Source organism: Mobula birostris, chromosome 20 (assembly GCF_030028105.1).
Source record: "Mobula birostris isolate sMobBir1 chromosome 20, sMobBir1.hap1, whole genome shotgun sequence".
Lineage (NCBI taxonomy): Eukaryota > Metazoa > Chordata > Chondrichthyes > Myliobatiformes > Myliobatidae > Mobula > Mobula birostris.
In genome coordinates, this window is record NC_092389.1 from 60,773,783 (window position 1) to 60,801,015 (window position 27,233).

General features: G+C 48.6%; 1 protein-coding gene and 2 pseudogenes across 1 annotated transcript in view; 1 reads left to right on the forward strand and 2 right to left on the reverse strand.

Annotated features, from left to right (window-relative positions):
- Positions 1-11,589, forward strand: part of LOC140185019 (uncharacterized) — a 777,523-nt gene extending 765,934 nt beyond the window's left edge. Inside the window, 3 exon segments of the mRNA XM_072238245.1 lie at positions 10,103-10,411; positions 10,496-10,990; positions 11,560-11,589. Coding sequence (XP_072094346.1) covers positions 10,103-10,411; positions 10,496-10,990; positions 11,560-11,589 — 834 coding nt within the window.
- Positions 3,785-8,350, reverse strand: LOC140185479 (probable G-protein coupled receptor 139; annotated as a pseudogene).
- Positions 11,590-20,077: 8,488 nt separating the features above from the next.
- Positions 20,078-22,113, reverse strand: LOC140185339 (probable G-protein coupled receptor 139; annotated as a pseudogene).
- Between the last annotated feature and the right edge of the window lie 5,120 nt (positions 22,114-27,233).

The window sequence follows — 27,233 nt, forward strand, 5'->3', positions numbered from 1 at the left end:
ACAGGTGAGACCATACAGCACCACAACACAAACGTAAAGCCTGAACTTGCATAACACCTGAACATTTTAAAGCTGAAAGAAATGTGGCAAACGTTCAGTGGCTATTTCCGTGGCGTTTTGCATGGGTACGTTCGAATGTGATAGGGAAAGGACTCAGGGGTCCAGGAACTGTGCTGAACATAGACTGGTGAAAATCTAGTCTAGAAGAAAAGAAAATCTTCCGAAACGTTGAAAAAAATGTAACGATAGAGATCTAGAAGATAATAAGGCTAGCAAGAAGGAGCTTAATAATCAAATTAGGAGACCCAAAGGTGTCACGAGAAGGCCTTGGCGACCAGGATTAGGGAAAACCCGAAGGAATTCTACAAGTACTTGAAGAGCAAAAGATAAGACATGAGAGAATAGCAGCAATCAAGTGTGACAGTGTATTGAAAAGTCTGAGCAAATAGACATTAAGAAAGAGGATGTGTTGGAGCTTTTGGAAAGTATCAAGTTGGGGAGGTCTCCGGACCAGACGAGATGTACCCCAGGCTAATGTAGGAGGCGGGGGAGGAGATTGTTGAACCTCTGGCAATGATCTCTGCATCATCAATAGGGAGGGGAGAAGTTCCAGAGGATTGGAGGGTTTCAGATGTTGTTCCCTTATTCAAGATTGGTTGTAGAGATAGTCCAGGAAATTATAGACCAGTGAGTCTTACATCAGTAGTTGTTAAATTGATGAGAGCGATCCTGACAGGCAGGATCCATTAACATTTGGAGAGGCATATTATGATTCGGAATAGTCTGCATGTCTTTGTCAAAGGCAGGTCATGCCTTAAAGACGTGACTGAATTTTTGACGATGTGATAAAAACACATCGATGAAGGTAGAGCAGTAGATGTAGCATATATGGATTTCAGCAAGGCATTTGATAAAGTACCCTATGCAAGGCTTATTGAGAAAGTAAGGAGGTATGGGATCCAAGGGGACCTTGCTTTGTGGATCCAGAACTGGCTTGCTGAACATGTGGTTGTAGACGGGTCATATTCTGCATGGAGGTGCGTGACCGGTGATGTGCATGAGGGATCTGTTTGGGGAACCCTTCTTTTCGTGATTTTTATAATTTGAGGAACTGGAGGGATGCGTTAGTAAATTTGCTGATGAAACAAAGATTGGGGGTGTTGTGGATAGTGTGGAGGGTTGTCAGAAGTTACAGCGGAACATTGATAGGATGCGAAACTGGGCTGAGAAGTGGCAGATAGATTTCAACCCAGATAAGTGTGAGATGGTTCATTTTAGTAGGTCAAATATGATAGCAGCATACAGTATTAATGATAAGTCTCGTGGCAGTGTAAAGGATCGGAGTGATCATAGGATCCGAATCCATAGGAGGCACAAAGCTGCTGCGCAGGTTGACTATGTAGTTAAGAAGGCATAAGGTGAATTCGCCTTCATCAACCTTGGGACTGAGTTCAAGAGAGGTAAGGTTACAGCTATATAGGACCCTGGTCAGAATCCACTTGGAGTACTGTGTTCAGCTCCGGTTAACTCATCTAAGGAAAGAACAAGGTAAATATAGAAAGGGTGGAGAGGAGATTTACAGGGATGTTGAGTGAACTCGGCCTTTTCTCCTTGGAGCGATGAAAGATGAAATGTGACCTGATAGAGGTGTACAACATGATGAGAGACATTCATCGTGTGCAGAGTCGGACACATTTTTTTCCCAGGGCTGAAATGGCTAACGGGATACGGCACAGTTTCAACGTGCTTGGAAGTAGGTGCAGAGGAGATGTCGGGGTAAGACTTTTACGCAGGGAGTAGTAAGTGCGTGGAATGGGATGCCGGCAACGGTGGTGGAGGCAGATACGATAAGGTATTTTAAAAGACTCCTGGATGTGTACATGGAACACAGAACAGAGAACCATAGAACCATAAAACCATAGGTTGTATGAGGTTGTATAAGGCATTGGTGAGGCCGAATCTGGAGTATTGTGTTCAGTTTTGGTCACCAAATTACAGAAAGGATATAAATAAGGTTGAAAGAGTGCAGAGAAGGTTTACAAGGATGTTGCCAGGACTTGAGAAACTCAGCTACAGGGAAAGGTTGAAAAGGTTAGGACTTTATTCACTGGAGCGTAGAAGAATGAGGGGAGATTTGATAGAGGTATATAAAATTATGATGGGTATAGATAGAGTGAATGCAAGCAGGCTTTTTCCACTGAGGCAAGGGGAGAAAAAAAATCAGAGGACATGGGTTAAGGGTGAGGGGGGAAAAGTTTAAAGGGAACATTGGGGGGGCTTCTTCACACAGAGAGTGGTGGGAGTATGGAATGTGCTGCCAGACGAGGTGGTAAATGCGGTTTTTTTTTAACATTTAAGAATAAATTGGACAGATACATGGATGGGAGATGTATGGAGGGATAGGGTCCGTGTGCAGGTCAGTGGGACTAGGCAGAAAATGGTTCTGCCAAGAAGGGCCAAAGGGCCTGTTTCTGTGCTGTAGTTTCTATGGTTCTATGGTTCTTCTTCTTCTTCTTCTTCTTCTTCTTCTTCTTCTTCTTCTTCTTCTTCTTCTTCTTCTCCTCCTCCTTCTTCTTCTTCTTCTTCTTCTTCTTCTTCTTCTTCTTCTTCTTCTTCTTCTTCTTCTTCTTCTTCTTCTTCTTCTTCTTCTTCTTCCGCCCTTAACTCCTGGGGGAGTCGAGGCGCCCTCGTGACAAGCTTTGCACCAGATTTTTGGTGTGCTCATCATGCGGCGAATCTTGGGCATCCCTGTCCAGGTTTAACCACAGCCGATTTCCTCGAACTAGGTGGCTCGACTTGGTCGTGAACTTGTGGCCGTTGTAGTTCATCTAAGGACGTTTCCGTTCCGGCCGGTGACTTCATCATAGAATTCATTCACCCAGTGGTGCCATGTTAACACCATCCCCTCAGGTGGTTTAGTCCGCCAGCTGAAGCGGTTTACCGGGGTATGGCGCTTGGAGCCAACATGTGAGAGAATTAGGAGATGGGTGAGGACCAGTGATGCCCGCCCACCCTGTCGGGTAGGGTGCAGCATGCCAGACATCAAAAGTACTACCTCTATCCAGAGCCCCCTATACCCCAAACAGTTGAAAACATACTAATTCAGGGCGAAACATATCAGGCAAAAGGAAATCAAATGCAGGCCTCATTGTAATCTTTGGGGGTTGATTGCTTTTATTTAAAAAACTTTCTTAATTAATGGGAGTGACTTTAATTTCATTGACGGTATTGTGTTTAATTAAGTATAACCTATAGGGCTTTGGGGGATAAGGTAGCATTCGTTAGAAAGAAAAAGCAGTGAGGGTATTATTTCCCAATTCTCTGCCAAACACTCCAGTCCAGATGGTAGCCGGAATTTGCCTTGACGTTGGAGTTTCGACGGACGTTTATCCAAATACCGCCTCTATTTCACGTCGGCCATTCATTTCAGGGGACGGAGGAGACTGGAATGATTGACATTGGAACAGCCAATCAGCATCAGACGCCTTGTGCGAATGTTGGTCTGTGAGTCTACGGGGCGGGACTATAACGAGATGAACAAATCCACAGTCCAACGGGTCGCCGGCATTCCGGAGTTGTTCTTTGACATCTGGCGAGTCTAATGAAGTAATGAGTCTCCAGCTAGTTGCCTGGCCACTCCCACCACATACACCTCACCTAATGTCTCGGAGCTACCGGTCGATGGGACAATCCGCCCGGGAATAACACCTGGGAGATCAGGCGGTGAATGTGAGAAGCAGGGGACTGAGCAAGAGACACTGCAGTTTCCTCTGGTTTATGCACACTACGAAGCTTTATTAATGAACAGAAGCAACGAGGTTACCGGATATTTCACAGCGCTGATAACCTGCTCCCTGAATTTCGACTGAGTCACCGCATAAATAAATGTGTTCGTGCAGCAGCTGAAATCCCTCAGCAAAATACCCATGTGGTGAAAGATTTGTTCAGAATCATTGAAATCGAGTCCTCTTCCTGAGACTTGATAATATATGACATTTACAACCAGTGTCATCCACAGGAGGATGAAACTGCCGGAGAGAGTGAACAGTAAAACCACAGACCTCCTCCTGCTCTCCATCTCCGGGTCACTGCGGTTCTCCCCCTTGATCTGACCCTTCAGCCCCTTACGGACCCGACTGGCCACTAAAATGTGTCTGACTGTCAGAGCGTTGAGCAGCAGGATCCCAGCAAAAGGGAGGAACGGAGTTAAAACCGTATCGAGCCAGTCATATCCTACCCACCCGGGCTCAGTGAAAACATTGTTCCTGAGATAACAGAACCACGGTACATTGTCGATGATCACCCAGGGTTCCCGTGTGAAGTATCGGGGAACGTTTTTCAGACAGAACAGCACGCCGGTTGTTGTTAGAACCACATTCGCAGTTTTCCCGGTGCAATATTTTGTTTTCAGCTTCTGGCAGCAAATGGCGACAAATCGATCAAAGGTGAAAGTGACGGTGAACCAGACAGAACATTCTGTGGCTGTGCACTTCAGTACATCGATAACACTGCACACAGGGGTGATGCTCAGAAAACTCCACCAGAAGTAAAATGTTCTTATTCGATATAAAGTTACGTTGGTGACAACGGCCAGTAAATCGGCCGCTGCCATGGCAACCAGGTAGCGAGTGGTGCAGGTAGAGAGGCCGCAATTTCCCCGGGACAGGATCACAATCGCCACTAAATTCACTGGAGAGAGAGGGGGGCGGGAGGGGGGAGGGAGAGAGAACGGACACTGGTCATTATTGAACACATTCTCCGGGAATGAACACAGGATTGGGTTTCAGATAAGATTCAGGAGTGCTGGAGTCTGTGAACGGCTGCTAATGTAACATCAGACACGGGTCACACTGTCTCTGACCTGCTTTCCACAGTGTGGCCAATCGTCGCCGATAAAAACGAGCTGTATGAACAACAACGATTATCCCGGTTCCAGTCGCTAATAGGGCCGGTTTCACCTATTTACCCGTGATTGGCCAGGCCTCTGGAAACTCAGCATCTGATGCGGCCAAGAATGGACAGAGACGAGAGCAACACAGATAAAATACTGGAGGGACTCAGCTGGTCAGGCTGCATCGGGCCGAGATCCTTATTGAGGACGAAGCAGTGCACGGATTTACGACGCGTCTCCGAGGGAAAGCAGGAGTAACTTGGCAACCTGAGGCTGAGTAGCTCCTAATGAATAAATTCTACAGCGCAGTTCAATTCGATAACTCTCGTCAGCAGATCCGTGGACACTGGATCAGGTGACCAGACCCAGTTATTGACCGACATACAGTGAGATCCGACTGTGACAGACTCCACAGTGAGACATGAAATACAGGACCAGGGGTTCTCTCTGATCAATAACTCAGAAACAGTGAACTTTACAATGTAAACCCCTCCCAGTCACAGCTTACGGGAGAGCTGCCTGTCCCCACACCGGGTCAACTCCGGACAAGATGTCATTGAAGGCAAGAACAACGTTCGAGTCGATCCCGTGAGTTAGATGAGAGATTGGAGTTTCGTTCCGCTTGTCATTAAATATGAAATGTCAGAGTGTTGAACTGACAGGATCAATATCTCTGACGGATATTTGTACAATGATCATCACGTTAGAAACTTGTCAAATGATCATAAACAGATTCACATGGTTAATATACAGAAATACCACACATGAATTACTCCGCTCACTCACCAGGAACTCCAATGACGGCAATCAACACGTACAATATTTTCTCCACACTCTTGTACCGATCCGACATTGCAGACATTTTCTCTGTCCAGTGATTTGTCTCCCTGTGCTACAGGCGATCTCTCGGAATGAAATGTTAAGGCAGCACATGCCTGGGGTTTTAATACCATTTAGCGACTCCACAGGGACACATTTCAACAGATTTAACAATAACTGTTTTAAAATTATTTACAAACCAATTACGTCAGGCAGGTGCAATCCCCGTGGTGACAGATTGCGATTAAATAATTAACTAGTGGAATGTTTGGACTGTTTCCACAGGGATCAGTGTTGGGGCCGCTTCTTTTTACATTGTACATCAACGATTTGGATTATGGAAAAGATGACTTTGTGGCTAAGTTTGCTGACGATACGAAGATAGGTGGAGGGGCCGGTAGTGCTGAGGAAACAGAGAGTCTGCAGAGAGACTTGGATAGATTCGAAGAATGGGCAGAGAAGTGGCAAATGAAGTACAATGTTGGAAAGTGTATGGTTATGCACTTTGGCAGAAAAAAATAAACGGGCAGACTATTATTTAAATGGTGAAAGAATTCAAAGTTCTGAGATGCAATGGGACTTGGGAGTCCTCGTACAGGATTCCCTTAAAGTTAACCTCCAGGTTGAATCAGTAGTGAAAAAGGCGAATGCAATGTTACATAGAAACATAGAAACATAGAAAATAGGTGCAGGAGTAGGCCATTCGGCCCTTCGAGCCTGCACCGCCATTTTTATGATCATGGCTGATAATCCAACTCAGAATCCCGCCCCAGCCTTCCCTCCATACCCCCTGACCCCCGTAGCCACAAGGGCCATATCTAACTCCCTCTTAAATATAGCCAATGAACTGGCCTCAACTGTTTCCTGTGGCAGAGAATTCCACAGATTCACCACTCTCTGTGTGAAGAAGTTTTTCCTAATCTCGGTCCTAAAAGGCTTCCCCTCTATCCTCAAACTGTGGCCCCTCATTGTGGACTTCCCCAACATCCGGAACAATCTTCCTGCATCTAGCCTGTCCAATCCTTTTAGGATCTTATACGTTTCAATCAGATCCTCCCTCAATCTTCTAAATTCCAACGAGTACAAGCCCAGTTCATCCAGTCTTTCTTCATATGAAAGTCCTGCCATCCCAGGAATCAATCTGGTGAACCTTCTTTGTACTCCCTCTATGGCAAGGATGTCTTTCCTCAGATTAGGGGACCAAAACTGCACACAATACTCCAGGTGTGGTCTCACCAAGGCCTTGTACAACTGCAGTAGTACCTCCCTGCTCCTGTACTCGAATCCTCTCGCTATAAATGCCAGCATACCATTCGCCTTTTTCACCGCCTGCTGTACCTGCATCCCACTTTCAATGACTGATGTATAATGACACCCAGGTCTCGTTGCACCTCCCCTTTTCCTAATCGGCCACCATTCAGATAATAATCTGTTTTCCTATTTTTGCCACCAAAGTGGATAACTTCACATTTATCCACATTAAATTGCATCTGCCATGAATTTGCCCACTCACCCAACCTATCCAAGTCACCCTGCATCCTCTTAGTATCCTCCTCACAGCTAACACTGCCACCCAGCTTCATGTCATCCGCAAACTTGGAGATGCTGCATTTAATTCCCCCATCCAAGTCATTAATATATATTGTAAACAACTGGGGTCCCAGCACTGAGCCTTGCGGTACCCCACTAGTCACTGCCTGCCATTCTGAAAAGGTCCCGTTTATTCCCACTCTTTGCTTCCTGTCTGCTAACCAACTCTCCACCCACACCAATACCTTACCCGCAATACCGTGTGCTTTAAGTTTGCACACTAATCTCCTGTGTGGAACCTTGTCAAAAGCCTTCTGAAAATCCAAATATACCACATCCACTGGTTCTCCCCTATCCACTCTACTAGTTACATCCTCAAAAAATTCTATGAGATTCGTCAGACATGATTTTCTTTTCACATATCTATGCTGACTTTGTCCGATCATTTCACCACTTTCCAAATGTGCTGTTATCACATCCTTGATAACTGACTCCAGCAGTTTCCCCACCACCGACGTTAGGCTAACCGGTCTATAATTCCCCGGTTTCTCTCTCCCTCCTTTTTTAAAAAGCGGTGTTACATTAGCCACCCTCCAATCCTCAGGAACTAGTCCAGAATCTAACGAGTTTTGAAAAATTATCACTAATGCATCCATTATTTCTTGGGCTACTTCCTTAAGCACTCTAGGATGCAGACCATCTGGCCCTGGGGATTTATCTGCCTTCAATCCCTTCAATTTACCTAACACCACTTCCCTACTAACATGTATTTCGCTCAGTTCCTCCATCTCACTGGATCCTCTGTCCCCTACTATTTCTGGAAGATTATTTATGTCCTCCTTAGTGAAGACAGAACCAAAGTAATTATTCAATTGGTCAATTGTTCAATTATAAACATCACAAAGAGAAGGAGTCTCAGAACACATCCCTGTGGAACACCACTGGTCACCGTCCTCCATGCAGTATACAAATCATCTACAACCACCTTTTGGCTTCTGTGGGCAAGCCAATTCTGGAGCCACAAAGCAAGGTCTACTTGAATCCTTGCCTCATTACTTTGTGAATGAGCCTCCGATGAGGAATCTTATCAAAAGTCTTACTCAAAGCCATGCACACTGCATCCAATGCTCTACCTTCATCAGTGTGTTTTGTTACATCCTCAAAGAATTCAGTCAGGTTCGTAAGGCACGATCTGCCCTACACAGAGCCATGCTGACTATCCCACGTCAGATTATGCTTCTTCAAATGCTCATAAATCCTGCCTCTCAGGAGCTTCTCCAACAACTTGCCCTCCACTGAAGTAAGAGCGACTGGTCTGTAATTTCCTGGCTTATCTCTACTCTCTTTTTTGAAAAGGGAACAGTGTCTTCTAATCCTCTGGTACTTTTCCTCTCCCTATTGATGTGCAAAGATCATCACCAGAGGCTCAGCAATTTTCTGCCTCACTTACCACTGCATCCTGAGGTGTATCTCAAGTTGACAACCCCCAGCTTGTGTTGAAATTGGTAAAATTGTGACGCCAGAGCTCACATTCAGAGGAGATCATATAGAAACATGTAAAATTATGGAAGGAATAGATAAGACAGAGGCAGGAAAATTGTTCCCACTGGTAGATGAGACTAGAACTAGAGGACATTGCCTCAAGATTTGGGGGAAATTGGGATGGAGCTGAGGAGGAACTGCTTTTCCCAGAGGGTGGTGAATCTGCAGATTTCTCTGCCCAATGAAGGAGAGGGAGGCTACCTCAGTAAATATATTTAAGACAAGATTGGATAGATCTTTGCATAGTTGGGGAATTAAGGGTTATGGGGAAAAGGCAGGTAGGTGGAGATGAGTCCATGGCCAGATCAGCCATGGTCTTATTCAATGGCAGATCAGGCTCAAAGGGCCAGATGGCCGACTCCTGCTCCTATTTCTTATGTTCTCACCGCAGACTAAAATCTCTCCTGAAATATTGTCCTTTAACCATTGATGTCTTTTGTAAATATTTTTACAGGTTTGAAATTGCAGAGCACTTGTGTACGGGAATCTTAAGCACAACAAAACATCAGTTTTTCTGTCTCTGTCTGGATATTTTCTTTGCAACACCAATACATGTGTTGTCGGTCTTTGGAGATGAAGAAGTATCTCATCCCAGCTGGTAATGTATTCTGTCTCTGAAATGAAGTTTTCTGTTTTAACTGTGTGAAATTCACTGGAACCGGGAGCTGAGAACACACCAGCATTTGTTCACTGGAGATCAGTTCTCAACTGCACTGATTGTACAAGGAATTCAAACGTCTGACTTTCTGAATTGCCAGAGAATTGTTCGCAGTGAGATATCATTCTCCTTCTCTCAGTGTGGGAAGAGATTCACTCACAGGCTACCCGCAGACACGCCAGTGAGTTCACAGTCGGGAGAGGCCATTCATCCGCTTCGTGTGAGGGAGGGGAAGCACTCAGTCATCCAGTCTGAAGATACATCAGCAAGTTCACACCATAGTGAGATGCTCCACCTGTTCTGACAGTGAGAAGCCATTCTGTTATTGATGCTAAAGGTATATCAGAAAATTCACCAGTGAGAGGACATTGACCTGCTCGGATGGTGGGAAGGCATTCAATCACGCCACAGTGACACCAGCGAGTTCACACCGGGGAGAAGCCATTCACCTGCGCTGAATGTGGGAAAGGTTCACTCAATCATCTCAACTGAATGAACACCAGCGAGTTCACACTGAAAAGATGCCGTTCACCTGCTCAGACTGTGGGAAGAGCTTCACTCACTCCTCCAAACTACAGAGACACCAGCGAGTTCACACCAGGGAGAAGCCATTCACCTGCTCAGACTGTGGGAAGGGATTCACTCAATCGTCCAACCTACAGACTCACCAGCGAGTTCACACTGGAGAGAAGCCATTCACCTGCTCAGACTGTGGGAAAGGATTCATTCAGTGAAATCACCTGCTACAACATCAGATAGTTCACACTGGGGAGAGACCATTCACCTGCTCAGATTGTGGGAAGGGATTCCTTCAGAAATCTGACCTACAGACTCACCAGCGAGTTCACACTGGGGAGAGGTCATTCACCTGCTCTAAATGTGGAAAGGTATTTGCTCGGTCCTCTGTACTGAAGGAGCATCAGCGAGTTCACACTGGGGAGAAGCCGTTCACTTGCTCTGAATGTGGAAAGGTATTTGCTCGGTCATCTCAGCTCTTGAGACACCAGCAAATCCACTCTGGAGTGAAACCATTCCTCTGCTCAGAATGTGCGAAGGGATTCACCGATGCAGCTCAGCTGAAAGATCATCAGGTTGTTCACACTGCGGAGAGACCGTTCACCTGCTCAGACTGTGGGAAAGGATTCACTCGGCGTTCTCGACTACTGACACACCAGTTGGACCACATCGGGGAGAAACCATTCATCTGCTCAGAATGTGGGAAGAGGTTCACCCATTCAGCTCAACTGAAGGAACATCAGCGACTTCACACTGGGGAATGGCCATTCACCTGCTCTGAATGTGGGAAGGGATTCACTTGGTCATCTCGACTGAAGGTGCATCAGCGAGTTCACACTGGGGAGAAATCTTTCAGCTGCTCTGAATGTGGGAAGGGATTCAGTCAGTCATCCAAACTTGTGAGCCACTACCGAATTCACAGTGGGGAGAAACCGTTCACCTGCTCAGACTGTGGGAAGGAATTCACTCGGTTGTCTGACTTTAAAATACATCAGCGAATTCACACTGGGGGATGCCACTCTCCTGTTCTGAATGTGGGAATGGATTCACTCAGTCAACTCAGTTAAGACTATAAGATATAGAAGCAGAAGTCGGCTATTCGGCCTTTCGAGGCTGCTCCGCCATTCAGTCATGGGCTGATCCAATTCTCCAGTCATCCCCGTTCCCCTGCCTTCTCCCCATACCCTTTGATGCCCTGGCTAATCAAGAACCCATCTCTCTCTGTCTTAAGTGCACCCAATGACTTGCCCTCCGCAATTGCCTGTGGCAACAAATTCCACAAATTTACCACCCTCTGACTAAATTAAGTTCTCATCTGTTTTCTAAATGGATGACCTTCGATCCTGAAGTTGTGCTCTCTTGTCCTAGATTCACCTACCATGGGAAATAACTTTTGCATATCTAATCTGTTCAGAGCTTTTAAAATTCAGAATGTTTAAACGAGATTCCCCTCACGACCCCAGCCCCCATTCTCCTGAACTCCAGGGAATACAGCCCAAGGGAAGCCAGATGCTTCTGTTATGTGTAACGCGCTGTAAGGTTTCACTGCTAATGTAATGGCTTCTTTGTAATGTTCACTGCTGAAGTAACAATTTCTCTGCAGCAGCAATGTTCGTGTTATGGCTGGCGATAAAGGACTGTGGGATGCATGTCAGCCAATCAGGATTTTGTTGCTCTGAATCTGGGAGCGGTTGATTTTGTCAGAGAGAGAGATGGAGAGAGAAGACACGAATGGAGAGATTTGCTAGACTGCCGGACAGGGTGGACTCAGAGCGAGGGTCCGAAGGGCAGTGACGATCGGAGGAGGCCGATGGGGACCGATCGGCCTATCAGTGAGCTCCACTTTTGCGCACAGACTGTTTAATAAGATTGGGCCCTTTTTTTCAATTTTGTTTCTCTACTAACCATACAGTCAAAGTAAGAGTTATAAAGCTTAATCATTTAATCGCAAAGTGTGTTCTGTTTCTTATTTCTGGGCACTAATTTGTAACAGGGGACACATCGGGCAGCATCCATCCAAACGAGATTTCTTCAGTTTGGCCGGGAAGGGGGTTATCACCCCCTAGATTAAGCCGCTAGGCAAAGCGAGAATTACAATTGTGGGGGCTACGTTCGGGATTGATTCTGTTGGATGCTGTGTAATTACCCTGAGAAATGAACCAGTGGGGCAGATATTTGTACTCCGGATGAATTGTTAATTCCACTGTTAAGTTCTGTTGAAGTTGTGATTGTGAGCGGAGACTTGATAAAATGGCGGATGCAGCTCTTGTTCTCATGCAGACCAGCGCTGAGGTAGCCGGCGGCGGAGATTTCAAAGACAGGGTTCTGTCATTTCTGAGGAGTGAGGGGAAAGAGTGGTCGGAGTTGGAAGGTCTAATTAGTCCACGTCCCCTGGTGAAGAATGAGAATTCTGAGGTTGTATCCACCCTTACTTCTCTAGCGAATAAATGGAAAATTCAGATTCCAAGTCCCAATTTTGGCGGGCTCCACCTATTCTCTGGAATAACACCCACACCTAAAGGGGAGGAGGAGTATGAGACGTGGGCGGAACGGACCTCTCAGTTGTTCGATGAGTGGCAATGCTCGGATGATGAAAAGCGACAGCGATTGGTTGAAAGTTTGAATGGGCGGGCCGCTGACGAGAGAGTTCTCAGGTTACATTATCCCGTAGCGACAGCTGTCAGTTATCAACAAGCACTGGGCAATGATTTTGATCCGACTGGAAGCCCAGTGGAGGTCCTGGTGGGGTTTCAAAGCATGCGTCAGGAGCAGGGGGAGAAGGTTTCTGCTTTTTTTTTTACGGCTAGAGAGGCAGCTAAATTGGTTGCGGCACAGAGGGGTCATACAGGCGGCTGAGGTGGATCGGTTAAGAATGGACCAGATAGCCAGGGGCGCAGTGTCCCATGATCTGATTGTGTGGAGTCTCTGACAGTCTCGTAAGACGCGTCCCCTCCATCTTTTGTTGAGCTGATCAGAGAGGTACGGGAAGAGGAGAACGCGGCGGAAGCACGGGAGGATTCAGTCAGCAGGGTACAGTCCTCGGTAGTGTCTCCTGCGGTGAAGTGACCACAGATAGTCTACCCCGGGGAGCGGTAGAAAAGATTGTGGCAGAGTTGAGAACGGAGATGCGTCGGTTGTTATAAGCGGGTGTGAACCCCCCCCCCCGCCATATGTTGGGGCTGATGTGGGGGGGGCGGGGCTGCAGATTCCCCAAGGGGATGAACAATGCGGAGGGCTGCTGGCAGCAGGTCTCACGCCAGAAGGAGAGTGAGCCCCCGGGTACCTTAGCAGGGAGAGTCGTTGGGAAAACCTAGAGGAGACCCAGTGAGGGAACGGCCCGGTGTCTCTGGGGTAACACGTTCCCAGCAATGTACCAAGGAATTCCCGAAAGTAAAAGACCCTATTCCTGAAGGCTTAGTGGGACCACACTCCAGTGTGTCGCTACGGATAGAGAGTATTTACGCTAAAGCCATATTCGACACGGGATCGCAGGTCACGTTACTGTACCATTCGTTTTACAACCGGTATCTGAAGCATTTACCCTTGACACCATTCAGTGCACTGGCGATTTGGGGTCTCAGTGCTGGTGATTATCCATACCACGGTTATTTGTCAGTCAAACTGGAGTTCTCGGAGGCCGATGTGGGAGTGTCTGAGGGTCTTGATATAGAGGTGCTGGTTTCCCTGTTGAGAAGAGCTGCGTTTCAATTCTGGTGGGGACCAACATCCCTCTGGTGAGGAGGCTCATGGGGGCCTGTAAGGAGAAGGCGGGTGAGAGATTTTTGGGGACCCTGTCCGTGCTCCCAGTGTATCAAGGTGATCTTGAGGAAGTGCGTGGCAGCATTGGGCTGGATACCAAATTTAAACGAGGGACCGTGTGGTTCACCCAGTCGAAACCAATGGTGGTATGGCCCGGGGAGGTAGCGAGAGTGATGGAGACCCACCATATTTCCCGGAATGCCTGAGGGAGAAACCCTCTTAGTGGACGCTCTGGAGAACCACAAGGGGGTGTCGGGGTTTCTGGCTGGGGTGCTGGTGAGGCCCGAATTGCAGAAGCCCTCGCTTGTACAGGCGAGCAGGATGGCAGTGATCGTCAGGAACACTACGAAGAGGGAGGTCACCTTCAAGCGGGGGATGCCTCTGGCGCATTTGTTCCTGGTGACGGTAATGTTTAGCGCCCCCGTGAGGCACTCCGGGGAGAAAGTATTGGAAAAGCGGGGGAAGTTGACCGCTGAGTCATTCAACTTCGGGGACTCCCCGGTGCCGCCGGGTTGGAAAAGGAGGCTGGTAGAGAAGATGTTGAAGCTGCAAGGTGCATTTTCCATTGTCGAGTTTGATGTGGGTTGTTCCAAGAGCACGCGTCACAGTATGCGGGTGACCGAGGACACCCCGTTTAGAGAGAGATCGCGGCGACTAGCAGACGTGGAAGACGTATAGCAGCATTTGTGTAAGTTGAAGGAAGCTGGGATCATCACTGAGTCCCAAAGCCCCTATGCGTCCCCAATAGTCGTAGCCTGGAAGAAGAACGGGAAGGTACGCATGTGTGTGGACTATAGGACTCTGAACAGGCGCACCTTCCCTGACCAGTATACGGTTCCAAGGCTCGAAGACGCGCTGGCCTGTCTGAGTGGTGCAAAGTGGTTTGGTGTGCTGGATTTGAAGTGTGGATATTACCAGATCCCCATGAGTGAGGCCGACAAATAGAAAACGGCATTTATATGTCCCCTGGGATGCTAACAGTTTGAAAGGCGCCCCAGGGCATATCGGGAGCCCCTGCAAACTTCCAGCGGGTCATGGGGAAGACGGTGGGGGATATGAACTTGCTTGAGGTGTTGGTGTATTTGGATGACTTCATAGTATTTGGATCCACCTTGGAAGAACACGAAGCGAACCTGCTGAAGCTGCTCGGCCGCCTGAAAGATGAAGGGTTAAAACTTTCCCTGGACAAGTGCCAGTTCTGTAAAACGTCTGTTATCTAAGTCAGACACATAATCTTACCGATGGAATAGGGACAGACCATGCTAAGATAGAAGTGGTGACCACTTGGCCAAGGCCCCAGACTGTCAGCGCCCTGCACTCGTTCCTGGGGTCTGTGGTTATTATCGGAGATTCCTGACGGGTTACACCAAAGTGAACCACTCCTTGAATCAGCTTCTATGTGGTTACCCTCCCCTGGGGAAGAAAGGGAGGGGGGAAAGGACAGGAGGGTGGAGAATATCTAAACCCGTCAGAGCCGTTTGGGCAGAGGTGGGATGTAAAATGTGAGGAAGCTTCTCAGTCGCTGAAGGAGCTGCTGACCCAGGCGCCGGTGCTGGCTTTTGCGGACCCCCGATTGCCGTAAGTACTGCACACAGATGCCATCCGAGAGGGTTTAGGGAGCGTCCTGTATCAGGATCAGGGCACCGGGTTGAGGCCTGTGGTGTTTGTCAGCCGGAGTTTGTCGCTGTACGAGTGAAACGATCCCACGCACAAGTCGGAATTCCTGCCGTTGAAATGGGCGGTGGTGGATAAGCTGAGTGACTGATGTACGAGGCCAAGTTTGAGGTGAGGACGGACAACAACCCCCGAACTTATATCCTGACCTCGGGGAAACTGGATGTGACAGGCCATCGGTGGTTGGCAGCGTTGTCTGCCTGTGATTTCAGCCTGAAGCACCGGCCGGGGAGCCGGAACATTGATGCGGATGCTTTGTCCCGACAGGTACATGAGGGACTGGACAGGGACGAGGAGGGGGAGAGCGCTCCTGCCCCTGGGGTGACAGGTACATGAGGTACTGGACAGGGACGAGGAGGGGGAGAGCGTTCCTGCCCCTGGGGTGACAGGTACATGAGGGACTGGACAGGGACGTGGAGGGGGAGAGCGCTCCTGCCCCTGGGGTGACGGCCCTGTGTCAGTTTGCCATCACCGTGAAGGCAGAGGAAAAGGAGCGGCCGGATCGAGCAGCGGATCAATGGGCGGCTTCCGATGACGTCATTCCCCAGGTTCACTGTGACCTCACTGCTGCCGGAATTGAGTTCTGGGGAAGTGGCGGCTGCTCAGCGGGATGACCCGGGCATTGGCACTATTTGGTCTGCGGTAGAAAATTGAGACACGGCTCAGACAGAGAAGAGAAAACACGCTTCGGTGCCTCCATTACTGAAAGAGTGGCCTCGATTGGAGTTGAAGAGCCAGATCTTATCCCGGGTCACGTCATGACAGGTCCGACCCGGCGTTGCCAGCTGGTTCTGCTTGAGAGGTATCGGAGGATTGCGTTGTAATCACTTCATGATGATTCTGAATATCTGGGGGTGAAGAAGACCTATGGATTGCTCAGCGACCGGTTTTACTGGCCCCGAATGAAGTCGGAGGTTGAAGAATACTGCAAGTCGTGCATTCGCTGCATACGCCGGAAGACACTGCCTACGCGGGCAGCTCCTTTGTCCCACTTACAGAGTGCAGGGCCCCTGGACCTGGTGTGTGTGGATATCCGGTCCATAGAACCCGATGCCAGCAACACGGCGAATGTATTAGTCATCACGGACCACCTCACCAGATATGCTCAGGCTTTTCCTACCTAGGACCAGAGGGCGACTACGGTGGCAAAAGTGTTGTGGGAGAAGTATTTCGTTCATTATGGCCTCCCCAGGCGGATACATAGTGACCAGGGACGGGACTTCGAGAGCAGACTCATCTGTGAGTCACTGGGCATGCTTGAAGTTGAGAAGTCGAGGACCACGCTCTATCACGCGCAGGGCGATCCCCAGCCTGAGGGGTTTAATAGGACCTTGCTGGACGTACTCGGGACCATGGAGGTCAGCAAGAAGAGCAGGTGGAGTCAACATATTGTGCATCTGGTTCACTGTTACAACTGTACACGAAATGAAGCTACTGGGTACTCGCCATGTTATCTGATGTTTGAGCGCGAGGGGAGGTTGCCCATTGACCCTTGTTTTGGGACTGATGAGGGTGACTTACCACCGAAGCCTTATCTGAAGTATTTGTGTGATATCAGGACTGAGCTCAAAAGCGCTTATGAATTGGCTGGGGCTGCAGCCGCCAAGCAGAATCGAGGAAATAAGAGGGGGTATGATCAGAAAGTGAGGTTCTCCCAACTCCTGCCGGGAGACCGAGTCCTCATAAGGAATTTGGGGCTACCTGGAAAGTACAAGATAGCTGACTGCTGGGCGGCCACACCTTATGTGGTGGAGAGTCAGATGCCAAACCTACCGATTTTCCAGGTGAAACGAGAAGGGGCCTGTCAAGATTCTTCATCGGAACCACCTGCTGCCCCTGGGACAAGAGGTGCAGGTTGACCCACAGCCCGACTTGGAGCCTACACCTAGTAAGAGGACTCTGCGAAAACGCAGGGCAACTGCAGGGCCCACAGCGGGATAGGCTGGGCCGGGCCGCGCCCATGAAAGGGAAGCTGAATCGGAGGATGATTATCTGGATGTGAGGTACATGCTACCTTTCGCTAACTCCCCATTGATTGAGGAAGAAAGCCCCGGCCCCTTCCCCCCTGAGTCAGGTGAGGTGGAGGGGGTGGGTGAGTTGTGGGCAGCCTGGGTTACAGCAGGACATTGAAGGAGAGGAAGCGGGGCCTGGACACGGGACAGAGGGCTCCGAGTTGTGGGGGTGGGGGTGGGGGAGGACTCCGCAAGCAGACACGAAGTGTCACCAGTAGCGTCTGAGTCTGAAGAGTTAGGTGAGGAGGTACGGATGTGTAGACCACCGTAGGTTGGCCTATGTAGCGCCTGGGGAACAGTGCGTGATCTCTGCTGTTGTGGCGAGCTATGACACTGCCTTTTGCATCTGGATTGGACTTTGTGTTTGTAGGAGGGGTTGTCGAACTATCTCAACGTCATGAGGACATGACTAAATTTGGTGGTTGGGGGCAGAGTGTAACGCGCTGTAAGGGTTCACTGCTATGTAATGTTTCTTTTTGCAATGTTCACTGCTGAAGGAATGGTTTCTCTGTAGCAGCAATGTTTTGGTTATGGGCGGAGATAACCGGACTGTTGATGCATGTTAGCAAATCAGGATTTTGTTGCCCTGTCTTGTGATTCTGGAAGCAGCTGCTTTTGCGGGCTTTTGCGAAAAGGAGAGAGAGAGAGATGAAGAGTGAAGACGCGAACGGAGAAATGTGGTGGATCGCCGAACGGGGTCGTCTCCGAGCGGAGACCCAAAGGAGGAGATCGATGGAGGAAGAAGAACAACTGAACTGCGTGAGCTCCAACTTCGTGCGCACAGGACTGTTTAATCAGATTGGTGCCTTATTTCCATTTTATATATATATATATATTCTCTACTAACCATGTAGTCAAGGTAATAGTTATACAGCTTAATCGTTTAACCGCAAATTGTGTACTGTTTGTTATTTCGGGGTACTGATTTATAACAGGGGACACATCGCGCAGCATCCACCCCGACGAGATTTATTAAATTTGGCGGGGCAGGGGGATTGTCACCCCTTGATTAAGCCAAGAGGAAGCGCGTGTTACAATACATTTCCCTTCCATTTATAAAATAGTTAACCCTTTCATTTCTTCTTCCATACACTTCCCGACACTGTGCTCCATCTGCCAATTTTTTGCCCATACTCCTAAAATCTGATTCAGTCCACCATTTCGTTTGCCCCCATTACTAATTCTCGTTTACCCACGGCCGGAAATTCACTCTCTCCTCCCTTTAGCACGTCATGTAGCTGAAGAAACCTTTGGTGTCCTCTTTTATATCACTGTCTAGCTTAAATTCGTATTCCATCTTTACGTTCTTAATGACTTTTTAGTTGACTTCTTTTGGTTTTCATAAGCTTCCGAATTGTCTAACTTCTCATTATTTTTTTTTTACTCAATTATATCGCCTCTCTTAGATTTTTATGCTGGCATTGACATTCCTGCGAAATTCTTCTTCTTTTGTGATGTATTTATCCCGAGCCTTCCGAATTGCTTCCGGAAATTCCAGCCATTGCTGCTCTGCCGTAGTCCCTGCCAGTGTTCCCTTCCGATTAATTCTGGCCGATTGTAATTGTCTCTGTGATTACCGTCACTCTGCTGTAATACCAGCACATCTGTTTTTTGCTTTTCCTTCTCAAACCTCAGGGTGAACTGAGAAACATTCTGCTCATTTGCCCCTAAAGGTTGTTTTGCTTTCAGGTTTTCAATCAGTTTCGCTTCATTGCCCCACACCCAGTGCAGGACAGCAGATGCTCCAGTGGATTCAAACGTCAGCTGCCTTAAAAAGCGATCTCGAAGGCACTCTAGAAATTCCCCGGCCTGGAATCCAGGATTAACCTGATTTTTCCCATCTACACGCATATTTAAATCCCCCATGACTATTCTACCATTTCCCTTTCGGTAAGCATTCACTGTCTCCCGTTGTAATTTGTAGGTCACATCCTCACTGCGGTTGCATGGTCTGTGCAGGGTCTTTTCACCTTGTAGTTCCTCTGCTCTATCCACAATGATTCAACACCTTCCGCCCCTATATCACCTCTTTCTAATGATTTGATTTTGTTTGTTTGTTTGTTTGTTTTTAACAAACAGAGCTACGCTACCACCTCTGCCTTCCAGCCTGTTTTTTCCATACTATATGTATCCTTGGATACTAATCTCCCAGCTACAATCTGCTTTCAGCTATTGTCGTCAGTCATTAGTAGCAGAGGCGGTCATTAAGATGGGGCGGCTTTTCACCAATTTAAAAAAAAACAGTGTTTATCCAAACCCCGCCCTATATTTTCACGTTAGCCCGTTATTCATGTGGAAGTTGGAGACTAGAGAACTGGCAGTGGATTGGCCACCCAGTATCACACCAGCCCTACAGTTGTCTGGGGACGTCAGACTGTGAGGTACTGAGCAGGAAAGGGAATAGATAGACATATCCACAGAACAAATGCTGGGCGGCATTCTGGAGCAGTACATTGATTGGCATATGGCGGGACACCGAGTTTATGAGTCACCATGACGGTGTTTTACTCCCTCACGTCCACGCCCCCTCCCTCCACCACACAGACTACCCGAATGTCCCGGAGCTACCGGTAGCGGGGAAAACCCGCCCGGAAATAACACCTTGGCCATCAGGCGGTGAATGAGAGGAACCAGAGCCCGGGCTGGAGACACACAGCGGCCCGCACTGGCTAGTGCTCAGGACGCGGCTTTATTCATGAACTGAAGCACCGAGGTGACCGGATATTTCACCGCGCCGATCAGCTGCTCCCTGAATTTCGACTGAGTCACCGTGTAAATAAATGTATTCGTGCAGCAGCTGAAATTCCTCAGCAAAACTCCGACATAGTGAAAGATCCATTCGGAATCAATGAAATCAGATCCTTTTCCTGCGACCTGATAATATATGACATTTACAACGTATGCCATCCACAGGAGGATGAAGTTGCCGGAGAGGGTGAAGAGTAAAACCACAGATCTCCTCCTGCTCTCCATCTCCGGGTCACTGCGGTTCTCCCCCTTGCTCTGACCCTTCAGCCCCTTACGGACCCGACTGGCCACTAAAATGTGTCTGACTGTCAGAGCGTTGAGCAGCAGGATCCCAGCGAAAGGGAGGAACGGAGTTAAAACCGTATCGAGCCAGTCATATCCTACCCACCCGGGGTCAGTGAAATAATTGTCCCTGGTTCTACAAAACCACGGTACGTTATCGATGATCACGCTGTGTTCAAACGTGAAGTATCGGGGTATGTTTTTCAGACAGAACAGCACGCCGGTTGTTGTCAGAACCACAGCCGCATTTTTCCCGGTGCAATATTTTGTTTTCAGCTTCTGGCAGCAAATGGCAACAAACCGATCAAAGGTGAAAGTGACGGTGAACCAGACCGAACAGTCTGTGGCTGCGTACGTCAGTGAATCGATAACACTGCAGACAGGGGTGCTGTCCAGAAAATTCCACGGGAAGTAATACCAATTGATTCGAGACAAAATGACCTCGGTGACAATAGTCAGTAGATCCGCCGCTGCCATGGCCACCAGGTAGCGAGTGGTGCAGGTAGAGAGGCCGCACTTTCCCCGGGACAGGATCACAATCGCCATTAAATTGACTGGAGAGAGAGAGAGAGAGAGAGAGAGGTGTGGGGGTGGGGGAGAACCGACCCTAGCATTACTGAACACATTCTCCAGGAATTAAAGAGGGATCGGACTTCAGCTAAAGATCAAGCGTGCCAGAGTCTGTGAACGGCTGCTAATCTAACATCGGACACGGGTCACACTGTCTCTGACCTGCCTTTTTCAGCATGAAGATACGACGATGTGTGAACAATCGTCGACGATAAAAATAAGCTGTATGAACAACAAGGATCGGTGCTGATCCCGATTCCAGTCACTGACGGAGCCGGTTTCACTGATTTAACCGTGACTGACCAGGCCTCCTGAAGCTCAGCGTCTGATTGGACCGAGAAGGGATACAGAGGGGAGCAACGCACGCGAAATAGTGGCGGGACCCAAAAAAAAAAACTACCGATTCGGGGCGAGACCTATCTTCAGGTCGATACAGCGCCCAATTTACGACGGGTCTCAGGAACAACTTGGTAACCAGAGACTGAATGACTCCGTTAACGGATTAATTCTCCAGCACAGTTCAATTCGATAACACGCGGCAGCAGATGCATGGACACTGGTTCAGGTGATCTGTGCCAGACTCCACCGGGAAACGTGAAACACTGGACCAGGGGTTCTGTCTGAATAATAACTCAATACAAGTGAACTTCACAATGTAAACCCATCCCAGTCACCCCTTCACGAGGACCCTCCGTTCTCCAGCTGTGGGACAACTCTGGACAAGGTCCCATTAAAAGGCTCCCAGTTACACCGTCCAGGAGAGTTGCCCGCCCCGGTACTGGGACAAATCTGGACAAGATAATATTAAAGGGAAAAACAAAGTTCAGGTCGATCCCCTGAGTTAGAGGAGAGACCGGGGATTCGTTCATCTTGTCATTAAATATGAAATAATCAGGATATTGAATTGACAGGATAAATATCTTTGACGGATATCTATGCAAAGATCATCAACTTGGAAGCTTGTCGATTGATCATAAACAGGTTCACACCGGTTAACACACGGAAATACCAAACATAAACTGCTCTGCTCACTCACCAGGAACTCCAGTGACGGCAATGAGCAGGTACAATATTCTCTGCACACTGTAGTACCGTTTCAACATTGCCGACATTTCCCCTGCGCAGCAATGTGTCCCCCTGTGCCTCAGGCGGTCTATTGGAATGAAATGTTGAAGCACCACATGTCCCGGGTTTATAAACACCATCTAGCGACCCCACAGGGACAGACTTCAACATATTGTATAATAAAACTCCTTAACTTATTTAGAAACCTATTACATCAGACAGGTGCCATCCCCGCGGTGACAGGTTGTGATTAATTTAGTGAATTAATTTTTAGACCAGCTGTGTGAGTAACTTTGTCCCAGTAACAGCATCAGAACCTTCGAGGTGTCTTATCAATAGCATTTGCTTCCACTGTAAATATGTACTTCAGGAAAATGGAAATCATTTATCAAATACAGAATATTGAAATAAAGTCTGTAAAATTGCATTGAATCGCCCACTATTGCCATTCTCGTCAACGGTATAAACTCTTGATGTAGTTGGTGTTTTTGTGGACTCGACCTAGAGGGTCCTTTGTAAGCTGTCTGTGTGTGGCGACATGAATAACCACTTTCCGATCCATGAAACCTTCCAACTACTTCACTGACTTAGTCATAGTTAGAACATTTGGGGCCTCGTCCCAAAACTACCCCACACCCTACCGCATGGCCATAAAACTCAACAGTCCAGTGGTGGTGGGGTGAGAATTTCTTAATCATATCACCCCACATATGTCAAAGAACATGGCGGAGAGCTGGAAAGGTAGATGAAACTTCCGTTATGTGTGTGTGTGTGTGTGTGTGTGTGTGTGTGACTGTGTGTGTGTGTGTGTGTGTGTGTGTGTGACTGTGTGTGTGTCTGTGTGTGTGACTGTGTGTGTTTTGTGTGTGTGTGTGTGTGTGTGTGTCTGTGTGTGTGTGTGTGCGCGCGAGTATCTGTATGTGTGTGCATGTGTGTCTGTCTGCGCGAGTGTCTCTGTGTGTGACTGTGTGTGTGTGTGTGTGTGTGTGTCTGTGTGTGTGTGTCTGTGTGTGTGACTGTGTGTGTTGTGTGTGTGTGTCTGTGTGTGTGTGACTGTGTGTGTGTGTGTGTGTTTCTGTGACTGTGTGCGCGAGTGTCTGTGTGTGTGTGTGTCTGTGTGTGTGACTGTGTGTGTTGTGTCTGTGTGTGTGTGTCTGTGTGTGTGACTGTGTGTGTTGTGTCTGTGTGTGTCTATCTGTGTGTGTCTGTGTGTGTGTCTGAGTGTGTGTCTGTGCGTGTGTGCGACTGTGTGTGTGTGTGTGTGTGTGTGTGTGTGTGTGTGTGTGTGTGTGTGTTTCTGTGTCTGTGTGCGAGAGTGCCTGTGTGTGTGCTTTCACGCACTTTCAAATCTTGTGCATCACCAATCTGCGCGCACCGCTAAAACTCTGCAACCCCCACATTCAAATTAGATTCTCCAAGTAACAGTGACTTCAAACACTTCACATCATGGCTGCCTGAACCATAAATTCAAATTGCATTTATTGCTAATGTTTGTACGAATGAAAGAACCTTGATATTCGTCACAGCCCCAAATCAGCAGGCACCCCGACATACACATTGGATTATACCAAATCCTTTCGCACTCCAAATTCCATATGCACACCACGTTCGCCGATAAACTCCTAAATTTACGGAGATACCCAAATCTGTGTGCACCCCCAAGTTAACAGACACCACAAAACGCCGACACCAAATCTGACACACCCGAACTCGGTGCGCATCTCCAAGTCTGCCGGCAATACCAAATGTGTGTGAAGCCTTCAATTTGCCAAAACCCCCAAATCCCGAGATTCGTGTGCATCCCCAAACCCAAAGACGCTCCAAATCGGCTGGTATCACCAAATTAATCTGTACACCGAAATACTCGTAAACTTCACTAAATCTGCATGCACCGCTAAATTCATGTTGATTGGCGTATTCTAAACATCCGCCTACATCAGAGCGCATCCCCAAATCACTATGGACCGCCAAATCCGTGTGCGCCCGCAAATTAGAGAATGATCCCAAATCATTGTAAACCCCAAATCCGTGCGCAACCTAAAACCGATGACTCCGAAATATGCACATCAGTACCCAGAGGAAGAAAAATTTCAAACAGGTTACAAAATAAATGCTTCTACCTTAAAAGATTAGTAAGAAAAACAGTTCAAAGTGCAATGACATCCTAAATCTGTCGGCACACCAAAGTCTCACACATCCTCAACTCCGTGTGCAATCCCATATTCTTCGACCCTTCCTAAATCAGTGCACATCTCCAAATCCATGTGCAGTCCCCTAAAATGCAAGGCTAAATTCAAAGTTCAGGACACCCCAAATCCAAGTGCAGCCACAAATCTACCAATACACGTAGAATTGTGTCCAGCCGCTAATCAGTGGGTACACCAACAAACCTATGTACTTACATGGAGCACTCAAATTAACTGACAGCTCCAAATCTGTGTGCAGCTCCAAATCTAGCAGCGCTCTCAAATCTGTGCGCACCTCTAAATCCATGTGCAAGCCCTTCAGTCATCGACCCCCAGGTTTGCCGACACCTCCCGAGATGTGCACGCATCCCCAAATCGATATGTCGACGCACATCCAACACCCAAAGGGACCCAGAATCATGCGGATCCAAGGCGACCTTGCTTTGTGGATCCAGAATTGTCTTGCACAGAAAAGGCAAAGAGTGGTTGTAGACGGGTCATGTTTTGCATATAGGTCGGTGACCGGTGCTGTGCTTCAGGGATCTTCTCTGGGAGCCCTTCTCTTCGTGATTTTTATAAATTACTTGAAATGAGGAAGTGGAGGGATGGGCTATTAAATTTGCTGATGACACAAAGGATGTCAGTGTTGTGGAGAGTGTGACTGGCTGTCAAAGGTTACAGCGGGACATCGACGGGATACAAAACTGGGCCGAGAGGGGCAGATGGCGTTCAACCCAGATAAATGTTGTTCAACCCAGATACCATCATTTTGGAAGGTCAAATATGATGGCAGAATATACTATTATTGGTAAGACTGCTGGCAGTGTGAACGATCAGAGGGATCTTGGGGTCTAAGACCATACAACACTCAAAGTCGCTGCGCAGGTTGACTGTGTGGGTAAGAAGGCATGTGGTGCATTGGCATTCATCAACCGTGGGATCGAGTTTAAGAGCTGAGAGGTAATGTTACAGCTATAACTGGCCCTGGTCAGACCACACTTGGAGTACTACATAGCCTCAAGATTCGGGGGTGTAGATCTAGGATGGAGATGAGGAGGAACTTCTTTTTCCCAGAGAGTGATGAATCTGTGGAATTATCTGCCCAATTCTCAGTGGAGGCTACATCAGTAAATATGTTTAAGACAAGTTTGAATAGACGCTTGCATATTGGGGGAATTAAGAGTTGTGGGGGAAATGCAGGTAGGCGGAGATGAATCCATGGCCAGCTCAGCCATGATCATTTTGAATGGCGGAGAAGGCTCGCCGGGTCAGACAGCCTATTTCTGCTACTTTTTCATATGTTCTTATGTTCACAGCCGGACTTGGGACCGCCTCATGCAGACATAAAGAAAAAAAAAAAACAACAACTGATATTTGATCTTTTTCATCTTTATAAATAACTCTCTCTCTGCTACAGAAGCCGAGCCATCCTTGTGTGAGCAGGTCAGAGACACAGGACGGGCACTTGCTGGTGTACATTCCAGAGGTGAGTGGCGAGGACCCCGTCCCATCTGTCTCAGCTTGGTCCTGACGGTTGCAGGGGAGGGGGGATTGTGCGTCTGGGACACTGGGAGAGCAGGGGACGTGCGGAGGAGATCTCGTACTAAATCGCCAACCCACCGCTCGGCCTACAGATGCACAAGTTCCTGCCTGTCGAAGTGCTTGCACTTCTTCACCGAGTCTTCGTGGTGGAGAATCTTCAGGATGCCTACGTGACCGTCTACGACTACTACGAGAATTGTAGGCACCTGGCCCCTCCCCTTTCCCCTCCCGAACCACTCACTGCAACCCTGCCAGCGGACACACCTCCTCCCTGTTCCCTGCCCAGAGGTTTCTGCCCCACTGCCCTCTCCACAGTCCCACTGATTGTCACTGCTTGCCCCTTCACACCGCTGGGCACCCCTCCCTCCAATCCCTCTCCTTACGCGCTCGATATCCCTCTACACAGCTCCCTCCAATCCCTCTCCTTACGCGCTTCATATCCCTCTACACAGCTCCCTTTGTCCAACACCCTACCCATTCACAAATTCACTCCTCTGCAATCACCCTCTCGCCTCTCCCTCAAACCCTTCGCATCCCGTTTCTCATGTTCTCGAATACTCCATCCAATCGCTCACTGCGTCACATCTTCCCGTCCAATTCCTCTCCACCCGACCCGCCCTCACTCTCCGTCCACTCCTCTGGCCCCATCTCCCCTGATTCTCTGAGTCCGTCGCCCCTCGATCCCCTCTCTTCTCTCACTGCGTCACATCCTCTCGTCCAGTTCCTCTCCACCCGACCAGCACCCCCCCCCCATTCTCCGTCCGCTTTACCGCCCCCATCTCCTCCATTCTCCGAGCCCGTCGCCTCTTGGTCCCCTCCATTCGCCCTGCACGCCCATCTCACCCAGCCCCGGACCCAAAACCATCCCCCGTGCACACCTTTGACCTCCCTGCACTCACACTCTGACAGCTTCTCCTCACCCAGTTCTGCTCAATCACGCCCTTTCATCTCCATTGCCTCCTACCCCCTACTCGCCCCAGCTGCTACACCTTCCCCTCCCTCTCCTGCAGACCCCTCCACGCTCCTGAAGAGTGGCGTCTCATGCGGTCCACGCCACTCCCTTTCTCTCCCCTCCCTTCCTCCAGCCCATCTGACTATTGAATCCCTCCCATTTTATCCCCGTCAGATGAGGCCGCCATCGCTGGATACCACTGGCCAGCACCAGGTGAGATCCCGCGGAGACCCTCCCTCCGCGAGGGCGATGTGGCGGGTTTGACCGCCCCCCCACCCCGCCCACCGCTGCCCGCGCTTCCCTCCCACCTCCCTGACACCATTCCTCAGGGCTGGATGCGGCCTTCTTCTGTGGGCATGTTCCTATCCAGGGTCAGCATGCAGAGCGGGTTGGTCATGTATGAGGTCCTCCCACCGTTTACTGAGGAGTGCATTAGAGCAAAGGGTATCTGGGAATATAGGTTTACAATTCAATGAAAGCGGCTTCA